Consider the following 11886-nt stretch of genomic DNA (forward strand, 5'->3'; position numbering starts at 1 on the left):
TCTATAACTTAAGAGTATGGGTTGAATCTCCGCCTGCTCTTCATTTCCTTGACTTTCTCTTGGTCTTGCTTAAACTTCTTCAACAGTTCGCTAATTTCCTGCTTTTTACGTTCTCTGATTTGGAATCGGTAAAAATCTTGCTTTGTCTTCTTGTCCACCATTGATGGAGGCTTGACAATCTTTTCATGCTTCAGCAACGGATTCTTATTGAAGATTTTTTTGCGAATAGAATTCAGAGATTTGGTGTTCTTGCCTACTACCAGCGTGAAACCATCCTCGTCGACAATGGATGACTGCGCTTCTTCTTGAGCTTGCTGTTCCCTCTGCTCAAATAATGCCATGTGCGAATAAACGTCTTCTTTCAGATATTCCGTATCTATTGGCTTGTAAAAATTGGTGAAGGTCTCTAAAGAAGGCGACTCGAAAGCCCAACTGACTAGTTTGGAGTCCTCCCGTTCCTGTGAGTATTTGCGCAATGCGCTCCATGCATTTTCAAGACTTGCAGAATCAATGAACTGTAAAAGGGCTGTGTTCCTTGGCGTGTAACGTTTTTCTTCAGCGTCTCCGGTGGACATTAGACTGGAAGTTAGTGATGAGAGGTCGACGTCATGGAGACCAAACTCGTCATTATGCAAAAGCTGCGATACGTGTGCTACAGCACCATATTGTCTCAGTATTTGGCTGATGCCTTTTTTCAAATTTTCCAGATTGGTGAGCAGAGGTAAGTTAACAACGAATATGCAGTTTTGCTCATTTTCGTTTTTCGTCTGATGCTTTTTCATGAACATGTAGTGCGCCAACGCCGAGTCTTCGATGTTTGCGGCCTCCTTCAAGCATTCCTTCAATTTTTCAGATTCGTTCAGTGCGAACGGCACAACTAAAAATCCGTTCTTCATGGAATCAACACGCAAGACCATCTTGGATTAATCAACCAGTATACGACCGGACAGAGAATGAATGAAGGAAGGAAAGCGTTCCCGAGTCCCTAGCGATCAACAAAAAGCCCTGGACTTGATAGTATCGTGTTGGATGTGATCTTTACCGATGGTGAAAACCAATTTCGTCAACTCATAAAGCGAAGTGGTCATTAGGTACGCAGGAAAGAAAGCGAAGAGGGTGTCACGTGAGGTCAAGATAGTTCAACAAAGCTAACGAACTGCTACCCATTCACAGGAACGCTCTTATTCTTTTGAATACTAAATTGATGCTGGACGGCATGGAGCGGAACGGATCTAGAATTTGCATTTACCTGGGCCTTCAGAGCTTTTGAGCCTTCTCTGAGTTTTCGATTTTAGCATTTATCTTCATTGTTTCTTTCGAAGTTAGCTCAAAGGTTTCTCAAGAATGCATCACACCTGGGCATCATCCACAAGGGTTAATGGTAATTTCTTAAGCTCAATTCTGATTAGAAACTGGCACAAAGATCGCAAAAGTTCAAGAGCAGATCCGGGAAGCCCTCATTGGACGTAACTTGACCTCATTCTGATTGACGCATAGTTTCGGTTTCTTTCATGAGCTCATATAGTTGTGTTACTTGATCGGGTGACATTTTGTCTAGTAGCTCAGCGGAGAGCGTCGCCTCGTGCCATTGTCCTTGAGTGACGACATGAAGATAGTCTTGCCATGACGCGAGAAAACCAACAATATGAAGTGGATTGCTCGTGGTTTTGTGAAGTTTGAACTCGTTTTTCACATATTGATCACCCAATTCTCTCTGGGCATCGGGTAAATTCCGGTGTTCTCTGAGGATGCGTCTATAAAGCTGAAGAGGCGGCAAAAGAGGTTTAGCCGGCTGTGTTCCTCTTCTACTACGTAAACTCGCTTTAGAAGCAGCTTTCATTGAACTCGGAGACGGTTTAAACATGATTTGGTCAATGTCAATGGGTTTGGCTTCTCGTAATGGTGGAGGTGTGTGCGTTCGTTATTACAGCCGTTAAATATTCTACAGAAAACTGATGGGATACACACCATGTGACATTCATGATCTGAGAGCGATCAACGGATAGAAGTCATTGACAGCACTGGCCGATGTGGCCTTCTTGTCAGTTTTCAGGAGCAGTCAACAAAGGATTACGATGCGATTCAAGCGCTTCTCAGTCCTAGAGGTCGGGAAAAAAATAACGAAAATACATTTCCAGAGGAGACCGTAAACTCAAATTAAGTCATAATATAGACTTTTATCTTCCCTTTACTTGTCTTGAGAGGCGTCTATTAGCTTCGGGTCTTTTTTTGCTCGCCCCTTTAATTTTAGAATGGGTCCTTCTTGGAATAAGAGACGGTCGATTTCAAGATGCAGCGATTTAAGGCCTTAGATCGGTATTCAAATTTCAATTTTTGACCGAGTGTTTAGCTCATAATGGAATTCTAACGCCAGCTTACCCAATTTAGTGACTACTTGAAGTCCGCATTCACTCGCTTCAAAATGACACATCTTTTCATTTCTTAACGCTACATCACGACGTGATGGAGACAGCTTGAAGAGTTAGCATTCCTGTTGTGATTTGGCATGTCGCATTGATGAGTTCTTCGATGTGTCGAGTATTTTTGAACGTTTGTGAAATTTTATTCGCGCTGCGCACAAATTGTAGGAAACTTCATGAAAGGGCCAATAGCATCGGTGGATAAACATTCGAACAATATTTAGGTGACGTTAGAACAGCACAAACCTAGGCCAGATTTCACGGCCACTTGTGTGCCTACTGAACAAAGTTTCCTGAGAAACTGAAGCCTTGATTGGGCCTTTCGGAACCCTGGCTTGGGGGACGATTCTGCGAGTTTGATGAGAATTCGTTAGTTTGTTCGTAAGTCCCTGGTCTTCCTCCGTGCTGCCCATGATTGTAGCCCCCTTGGCCTTGCTGGCCGTAGCTACTGCTGCCACCGTGATTATAACCACCCTGGTTTCCTTGAGTATAGCCACCTTGGTTTTCGTAACTGCCTTGATAGCCGCCTTGAGAGCTTTGTCCGTACTTCTCAGGGCCTCCTTGGCTGTAGGTTTCCGAATTGGATCCATAATAATCGCTCTGCGAACCTTGGTTGTTACCACCCGGAGGACCCTGTGCGTAACTGGATTGGTTGTAGTTACCTTGGCTTCCCTGTCCAGGATGCTGATTGGTTTGATACTGATTGTTGTTTCCGCCATATTGGGAGTAGTTCTGGGACTGATATTGATTGTTGTTACCTTCGTATTGGGAAGAGTTCTGGGGTTGATATTGATTATTGTTACTGCCGTATTGGGAAGAATTCTGGGACTGATTGGACTGCTTGCCACCTCCTAAAAATGAGCTTGCCATTGCAGCCAAACCACCAAAGCTCGATTGACTTTGAGAGTTGTTTTGACCTGACGACCCACCATACTGGCTCTGGTTCCCGTACTGGTTCTGATGCCCATACTGGTTCTGATTCCCGTACTGGTTCTGATTCCCGTACTGGTTCTGATTCCCGTATTGATTCTGATTCCCATACTGGTTCTGAGAACTCTGGGATTGCGAGCTTTTGCCAAAAAATTGACCCGCCAAAGCACCTAAAGCTGCACCGGTCAAGCCACCACCAGCCGCAGAGTGAGACCCTGAGGAAGAGCTTGTTTTACCACCGCCTCCAAGCATTGAAGCAACCGAAGACAAATTGAAGCCGCCTGAGTTTTTATTAGAAGAGCCGAAAATCTTGCTCAAAAGTGCCAATTTCCCCAATTGAGATTGGCCGTTTCCACCGCTTGAGCCACCCATAAATGTACTCAGCAAACTGCTTCCCATATCGCGAGACGCATTTCCGTCGCTGTTATTCACCACATGTCTCCCGAGCGTTTGAATGAGCTCCTCGATCACAGAAGCCTGGCGTTCGTTCGGATTTTGTTGAGCAGCGCGAGTCAAAGAATCTACAGCCTCCTCGCGTCTGCCTTGAGCCAAATGATTCTGAGCTTCTTGGATCAACTGGTCAATTCCCATAATTTCGATGCACTTGAAAGAGTAACACAAATTCTCTAAACTCGCCCACTGAATAGCCAGTAAAGAGAGTCCAAAAGTGTGGCCTTTAGATGATCCATTGGGAGGACAAGTATGGATTAAGGAAATGGTACTTGAATTTTAACAATTTGGGTGTTCCGTCCCGAGTGATATAATGATGACGTAATCATAATTTTCACGGACTGTAGTCACATGACCTGATCAATCCAATCTCATCTCATCTCTAAGATCACGAACTGGATGTCAGTTCAAAAGACGATTTCAACTCACCATGCGTTGACTCATTGCAACTCCAGATGGACAGCTACCAGCGAAAGATTGGATGCTTCATTCACATTCCTAATGTAGGACGTGGTCAACTCAAATATGTGGGTGCTGTTGAGGGCAAACCGGGTACTTTTGTAGGTGTGGACTTGCTTGCAAATATTGGTAAAAACGACGGTTGTTTCCAAGGAAAACGGTATTTCGAGACTGAATATACTCAAAGTGGGCTTTTCATCCAGCTCCAGAAAGTGGCTGGTCTCATAGATGCAGTTTCCTCGGGGAGCGTTTCGAGACGTACGACTTTCGGAGAAACATATGCAGGAGGAGATACTAGATCTGTAGACGGAAGCATTGCGAAATCACCCACCCCCATGCGACGTAGCTCAAGGCACAGTTCGACTACATTTTCAGATGTTATGGAGGTAGATGGCGACGAAAGACGTCAAAGAAGCTCTAGCTCCAAGGAAATGAACCAAATGAATCGTAGCAGTGGTCTAGAGATTAGGCTGCAACAGCAAACACAGGAGCTGCTACAATGTAAAAAATTGCTGAGCGATCAGCAGCTCGTGTTGGAAGAGATACATCCGGCAATTGACGACTACGAGTCTAAGCTGCAGCGGATGGAGTCTCAAATAGTCACACTAGAAGCACAACTGGCAAAGGAACGCGAAACGCTAACGAGACAGAAACAGTATTTCGAAACCGAACACGAGCAATTGCTCTCAGTGGTCGAAGAGCTTCACACTGAGATCCGTGAGAACGAAAGGCGAATGCTAGAGCAGCACCAAGTAGCTCCCCCTCAACCACCTTCGCTGCCGACGGACTCGACCATAGCTGAGCTGCAAGGAGAAAACGATGCGTTGCGCGAGGAAATAGAGGAACTCAAGGGTCGTACAACGGATCAGGATAGAGCGGCAGTGAAGTGGCAAAAAGAGCGCGATCAGCTGAAGCTGCAAGTCGAGTCCCTCAGTTCAGAGTACAAGTACGTTTCGCAAGAACTGCAAGAATCTTTGCAACATCAGGAGCAAACTCAAGCTGCCCTTGAAAAAGAACAGGCTCGATCACAGGCGTCCAGTCTGGTCGCCGCACAAGAACCCAATCCACAGGTCGAAAAACTAAAACTACAGCTGGCCACGGCGAATGCCAAGATCCACACTTTGGATTCCTCCTCCACTAGACCCAATACACCAGCGTTAACAATGGCATCCGATCACACAGAACAGGATACTGAACCCGACACCAAGACGGAACCCGATTCTCTGCCTTTATACGTACCCAAGAAAGCGGACCGGGCTGCAGGACGTCACAAATGGTGCGCGTTATGCGAAAGAGATGGCCACAACAGTGTCGATTGTCCTTTCGAGAACGAGCAGCTCTTCTAAACTCGGCTTCTGGTTCATCCAGGCACCCGAGTACTCGTGTACTCGCACCCGCCAGTCAAATTTTTCGATATGCTCATCTCATGATAATTGAATTCAAAATGACCAATATTCTGACTCAACTTCGGAATCCAGGCCTCGAATAAGAGACGACACTTAGGATAGAAAAGGCGAGGTTTGTTACTCTGGTTTGATATATCCTATCGTTAGAAAAGTGAGCTGAAAGCGCTATTTTCATTTGGTTTTGAAAATTTATTTTCTCCATCTTACTTTCTTACTTTAACCTGCATCAATTCCACTGACAAGGTTTGAGAAGCATGGTTTTCCCAATTTTACCTTTCTTTACCAATGGCAAAGATCTGAGAAGTGTGGTAGAGGTCAAACCCTTTATTTCATTGAGTGGCCAAGCTTTACTCGATTTGTCACAGATCGAGATCGCAGAGGCTGCTGCTTTTGTCGAAGAAAATACGGCTTTCAAATTCGTGTGTGGTCTTCTGAAGTCTGACCACCAGATCAGCGATAATGATATCATAAGTTTTGTGAACAGCGGTATCGCAGTTTTGTTTGTTGCCAACGAAACAGAAGCAACTCGTTTGCAAGATCTAGGAATCCCAAAGGAAAGAGTAGCCGTAGACAGTGGATCGGCATACGCTAGTCGTTTTGAAGTAGTTCAAGATTTCCAAAAAGACTTGATTATCGACGCTGGCAGTCTTACTGAAACTCAAATGGCACAATCGTTAATCTCTACCCTACGGACTGACCGTGCAGACAAGCTTTATACTACTTTGGTAGTCGACTCTTACGAGCGCTGTTTGGGGCTGGTCTACTCATCTGAAGAATCGATCAAGTTGGCTATTCAGAAACAAGTTGGTATTTACTACTCGAGGTCCAGAAATGAGATATGGGAAAAAGGCCTCACTTCTGGCAACACACAAAAGCTGGTCAACATCCGACTCGACTGCGACGGCGATGCCTTGAAGTTCGTTGTTGTGCAAGAGGGTAAAAAGTCAGATTTTTGCCACTTGAATACTGCATCATGTTACGGTGAATTCCAAAGCGGCCTAGTCGGTCTGGAGCAACTACTGCGTCAGAGATTTGAAAATGCTCCTGAAAAGTCCTACACGCGCAGACTGTTCAATGATCCTGACCTATTGACTGCAAAAATAAAGGAAGAGGCGGAAGAACTTACTGAAGCCAACACGAAGAGTGAAATTTCGTGGGAAGCCGCTGACTTGTTTTACTTCGCTATGGTAAAACTTGTCGCCAGCGGTGTTTCATTGGAAGCCGTTGAAAGAAATTTGCACATCAAACATCTGAAAGTCACCAGAAGACAGGGTGATGCTAAAGCTAAGTTTATTAAGCAAGAGACTAAACCGCAACCAGCTCAGGAAACGGAATCTTCGCTATCAGGACTTATCAACCTCGCAGTGGTATCTGGAAAGGACAAGAAAGGTGTTGAAGCCGCTCTGGAAAGACCAATCCAGAGGACTTCAGAGATCATGCATTTGGTAAATCCTATTGTGGAGAAGGTTAAATCTGAAGGCAACAAAGCTTTGATTGAATTTACCAACAAATTTGACGGTGTGAAGCTTGAGAATCCTGTTTTGGAAGCTCCTTTCCCTGAAGAGTACCTAGAGGGCTTAACTCAAGAAATGAGAGATGCTCTAGATCTTTCAATTGAGAATGTGCGCAAATTCCACGACGCTCAATTGCAGAAAGAAGTCTTGCAAGTCGAAACCCAACCAGGTGTTCTGTGTTCCCGTTTCCCACGTCCTATTGAGAAAGTTGGTCTTTACATTCCCGGTGGTACTGCTGTCCTACCTAGTACGGCGTTGATGCTGGGTGTTCCAGCCCGTGTTGCTCAATGTAAGGAAATCGTGTTTGCATCACCTCCACGCAAGTCAGATGGTAGAGTGTCTCCAGAGGTCGTTTACGTGGCGCAGAAAGTCGGTGCGTCAAAGATCGTTCTAGCGGGAGGTGCTCAAGCCGTCGCTGCAATGGCCTACGGTACCGAAACCATTCCTAAAGTTGATAAAATATTGGGACCTGGTAACCAATTTGTGACCGCAGCTAAGATGTATGTCCAAAACGATACACAAGCGTTATGTTCTATTGACATGCCAGCTGGCCCTAGTGAAGTTCTGGTAGTTGCCGATGAGCACGCTGATGCAGATTTTGTTGCATCCGATTTGCTTTCACAGGCAGAACACGGGATCGATTCTCAGGTTATACTGGTTGGTGTTTCGTTGAGTGAACAGAAGATTGCGGAGATACAAAACGCGTTACACGAACAGGCATTGAAGCTACCTCGTGTAGATATTGTTCGCAAGTGTATCGCCCACAGTTCTGCAGTTTTGTGCGACTCTTATGAGGAGGCCTTCGACATGTCTAACGACTATGCGCCCGAACACTTGATTTTGCAAATCAAGGATGCTGCTGATTATGTTCCTCTGGTTTTCAACGCAGGCAGTGTGTTTGTCGGTGCGTACACTCCAGAATCGTGCGGAGATTACTCTAGTGGGACCAATCACACTTTACCCACTTACGGTTATGCCAGACAATACAGTGGTGTCAACACAGGAACTTTCCAAAAGTTCATCACTGCTCAAAGCGTTACTCCAGAAGGTCTTGAAAATATCGGCCGTGCTGTGATGACGGTGGCCAAAGTAGAAGGTTTGGACGCACACCGCAATGCCATCAAGATCAGAATGCAAAAACTGGGACAGCTTCCTGAAAACTTTCAGTGATTGAAGGAATCAAAGTTGCGTACGCTGTAAAATTAAACTACAGCATCTCGACTTATATAGTGATGATAGCTGGTCGTGATGATGTCCATTACAGAATTAAAGAAAGAGCTCAAGTTCATCTATGATGTTGAAATCAAATAAATAGAAATATCTAAGTTCGTAAAATTACAAAAGAACGTTAATCTACCTGAGATATAAAACCTAGCTTGCTAGAAGTAGCAGAAAAATCTAAAAACCATAAACTTGAACACAACTGAATCCTGTTGGGTGAGTTCAAGTGGACTTGAGAGGCAAGACATTCGACTTGAAGAAAGAGAATTCGTCTTGTCCTGGGGTAGCGTCGTAGACGTTACCGGCAGGCGAATACTCACAGATCAAGTAGATGGAGTTCTGACCGTAGGTGGCCTCGGTGTCACATTGCAACACAGCACAACCAACGTTAGAAGACGAGGCCCAGACTAGCTGAGTGAAATGGCCCACTTCTTCGCCGTCGTGTTCGATACCGGTCACGTCGTTGTAGTCGTAGGATTTGATTTCGTCGTACCAGTAGTCGACCAAAACGTCTGGGTCGGAAGTAGTGCCGAAAGCGATGTTTTCACCTTGGTTTTGTCTGTTACTGGAGTGGACCAAGATTCCGGAGCAAGGGTCCTGGGCCGTGTTTTTTAGGGAGTTGGCGTATTCGTAGGCAAAAGCAGACAATTCATCATCCCATGCTAGGTCTGGGGTGTCCACGTGGAGACTTCTCTTGGCGTTGTGTTGGTTTAGAATGGAAGTAGCAACGGCGGCGTCCAAGGTGGTTGCGGCAGAGGCCTGGCTGGACGACGAAGGTGTGAAAGGGGTCTCGGAGTTTGTGACAGTGGAAACGGCAGCTCTGCTGGAGGCGAGAGACGAGGTTCTTGGGACGGTCGAGTTGGGGTATAGGGCCGAGGAGGAACCAGGAGCGGAAGAGCTGGGCAAGGTGAACGAACCCGACGACGAAGCGGAAGCCGAAGCCGAAGCCGAAGCCGAAGCGCTGGGGGTCACCGAGGAAGACACACCTCCCGTTGGGGTCTTGGTGAAGGTGATTTGCACTGCGGTAGCGGTGAAATCATCCGTTGTGGTAGTTTGAGCGGCGATCGAGGCTGCGAGCGACGCGAAAACAGAAAGTGACAAAAATTTCATTTTTCTGAATTTTGGGTGTCTGGGTGTCTGGGCGGGGAAATAAAATCCGGGTTACTTTATTATTATAATTATAGCGAACGTGTGTACTATGTCAAAAAGACGCGAGCGCGAGATTGATCTGTGTACTGAACCACTGGTATATTATTGACAAACAACAACGACAAGTTCCTGGTACCAAAACTGTATAAAACGTCTATATCGTGCGGGACACTAACGCCGGTGGGATCTTTTGTCTTGGACTTGGTCCTTATATACTTGTTTCTTCCTTTCCCGCTTCCCACTTTCCCACTTCCCCTCTGGTGTTGCTTCGTACCAGCTTGGAAATCTGATTAGTCGTCCTCCTGGTGTCTCCAACAATACAGTGCACACACAAACCCAGGGCCTTTGTTGTTTTTTTTCGCGCACCGGCCGGGTGGGCTGGCATTCTTGTCTTTATTGACGCGTTTGTTCCCTTTAAGGCTTTGTGGTAATATACATGCATTGCAAATCCTGCTTGATCCGCGAGTGTGCATGAAAACATGTGTGTTGTTGTGGTGCGAGAGGAATTTGAGATTTTGGCGCTGTGCATGATGCATTATGTATATTGAGGCATGCATATTACTGCATGCACCTGCATGCATCTTTTTATGTCAGCCTATGTACACAAAGAAAAAGCTGGTATTTTTGGCTTGTTAGAAGCGGATGACGAATACCGCGCAAAAATAACACGGCGTTAAGAACCAAGCGCGAAACGTGGGTGGGTGTGGTGTGTGGGTTTATGCGAAGTAGTGTTTTTCGTAGATGATATCACCATACCATTGCTCAACAAGACAAATACCACACGCCAGCCCATTATATTTTAGCAGCCATAAACACGATTATTACTTTGGAGGATCTGCAAGAGCCGTCAAGATCCGGCTCGCGAAGACACATTCATTCTTCATTTCCTCGGCAAATGCGCGAATGCCAGGGATATTTTCCATCAACGGCGTCCGCATAACAAACGTAGTATGGAGGATTGTTTTGTTGAAAACTGAAGCGATCGGCAAGCCTGTTTAGAGTTTAGTGCCTATGTGAGAGGGAGTGATGTAATAATATAATTAATTCCTTTCATTGCTGGGCGTGTCGTATCAGGCTTGGCATCTATTAGCCGGTGGCATTATATGCACGCCGATCGTCATTTGGTACGCGGAGTCGTAAAACTCGAAACAGCAAAGGAAGGAGGAGGACGCGAATTTAGCAAACGCCAAAGACCGATCCGGTTGGGAACCTCGGAAAGGCTCTTGAGGGGAGGAAGGGTAACTAGAAGCATGGTCGGGTGTAGAAACCAGGTGTAGAAACCAAATGTAGGAAGCAAATGTAGAAACCAGATGTAGAAACCCATGTTACATTCTCTATGCCAAAATTGTTTAAAAAGCACGATGGATGAAAGTGTCTCAATCTCAATGGCTTGAACTCGCAGCTACAAGTACTGAAATTGAAAAGATCTTGTTCTCACATGGGAAGAAGAAAAAAAAAATAATGGCTCCCGGGTACGCGTTCGTGCGCAGTGATGTACTCGTGGTAGAACTAGATTACGAGTGTACTCACCTTTTGCGTGACTAGAGACAAAACCTGTCGTATTCTATGTATGGAGATGGATTCTCAAATTTACCACGAATTCGTCTTCCAGAACTCTCTTGTTGATGGAAAAGCATTTTTTCACATCAGCAGTTGATAAATTCGTACTCTTAGACAGCGTCCGAAACCTGTTTTCAACAACTCGTTACATACTGCTCAGGTCAGCTCCAAAATTTCGTTTCTGCAGGATTCATCGAAAGCTGCGCTAAGCCGATTGAGCTTGCGACTAGGCTGCAGGATGTGAGCAGCCCCGTAGCTCTCTTCCTGTAGGCAACAGCCAAGCTTTCCTAAAGGTTAGGACACATTGTTTTTTTGCTAGACTACCGTTCAACTCATTATAATCATCTTCCTTATAAGCAGGGCCAGTAGCTTCAGAGCCCACTTCGTTGAAATTCTTCAATTTGATATTAGCATTTGATAGATTACAGAACCGGAAAATCTACCAGCTGCTTTGTATACAAGAAAAAAGGTGGAAAGTTGTCCACATGTTACCGCCGAAGTTGAATAGCTCTCTTGGCGGTTGTACTCGTCATTCAACTCGGAAACTCGCGATTTTACTCCTAAGAGTCCAAATCGTCGTTACACCAGATGGTCTGAGTGACTAAATAGACATGTGGATTTTGAAAGTACCTGGATAGACCACTTTGATCCGTTTTAATTCGTACTGGAATTCGCATCCAGTGTCGACAATGCAACCCACAAACTGCATATGTTCAAAAAAGAAGCGCTCTAATCATGTCAACATGTGTCGTTAGTAGAGGTTGAAGGAGACTGGTC

General features: G+C 45.4%; 6 protein-coding genes across 6 annotated transcripts; 2 read left to right on the plus strand and 4 right to left on the minus strand.

The window, feature by feature from the left end:
- Positions 1-8: 8 nt before the first annotated feature.
- RRP7 (LALA0S11e01090g1_1) lies at positions 9-917 on the minus strand (the record flags this gene model as incomplete). Its single annotated transcript, XM_022775130.1, has 1 exon — positions 9-917. The coding sequence occupies one exon, from the start codon at positions 915-917 to the stop codon at positions 9-11; it is 909 nt and encodes a 302-aa protein (XP_022630512.1).
- A 560-nt stretch (positions 918-1477) lies between these two features.
- SDH7 (LALA0S11e01112g1_1) lies at positions 1478-1864 on the minus strand (the record flags this gene model as incomplete). The annotated part of the gene is made up of 1 exon (XM_022775131.1): positions 1478-1864. The coding sequence occupies one exon, from the start codon at positions 1862-1864 to the stop codon at positions 1478-1480; it is 387 nt and encodes a 128-aa protein (XP_022630513.1).
- An 832-nt stretch (positions 1865-2696) lies between these two features.
- On the minus strand, positions 2697-3941 carry RNQ1 (LALA0S11e01134g1_1; the record flags this gene model as incomplete). The annotated part of the gene is made up of 1 exon (XM_022775132.1): positions 2697-3941. The coding sequence occupies one exon, from the start codon at positions 3939-3941 to the stop codon at positions 2697-2699; it is 1245 nt and encodes a 414-aa protein (XP_022630514.1).
- A 314-nt stretch (positions 3942-4255) lies between these two features.
- BIK1 (LALA0S11e01156g1_1) lies at positions 4256-5605 on the plus strand (the record flags this gene model as incomplete). Its single annotated transcript, XM_022775134.1, has 1 exon — positions 4256-5605. The coding sequence occupies one exon, from the start codon at positions 4256-4258 to the stop codon at positions 5603-5605; it is 1350 nt and encodes a 449-aa protein (XP_022630515.1).
- A 314-nt stretch (positions 5606-5919) lies between these two features.
- HIS4 (LALA0S11e01178g1_1) lies at positions 5920-8349 on the plus strand (the record flags this gene model as incomplete). The annotated part of the gene is made up of 1 exon (XM_022775135.1): positions 5920-8349. One exon carries the CDS (start codon positions 5920-5922, stop codon positions 8347-8349), a length of 2430 nt encoding a protein of 809 aa, XP_022630516.1.
- Positions 8350-8622: 273 nt separating this feature from the next.
- On the minus strand, positions 8623-9510 carry LALA0_S11e01200g (LALA0S11e01200g1_1; the record flags this gene model as incomplete). The annotated part of the gene is made up of 1 exon (XM_022775136.1): positions 8623-9510. The coding sequence occupies one exon, from the start codon at positions 9508-9510 to the stop codon at positions 8623-8625; it is 888 nt and encodes a 295-aa protein (XP_022630517.1).
- Positions 9511-11886: the final 2376 nt, after the last annotated feature.

This window comes from Lachancea lanzarotensis, scaffold LALA0S11 (assembly GCF_000938715.1).
Source record: "Lachancea lanzarotensis genome assembly LALA0, scaffold LALA0S11, whole genome shotgun sequence".
Lineage (NCBI taxonomy): Eukaryota > Fungi > Ascomycota > Saccharomycetes > Saccharomycetales > Saccharomycetaceae > Lachancea > Lachancea lanzarotensis.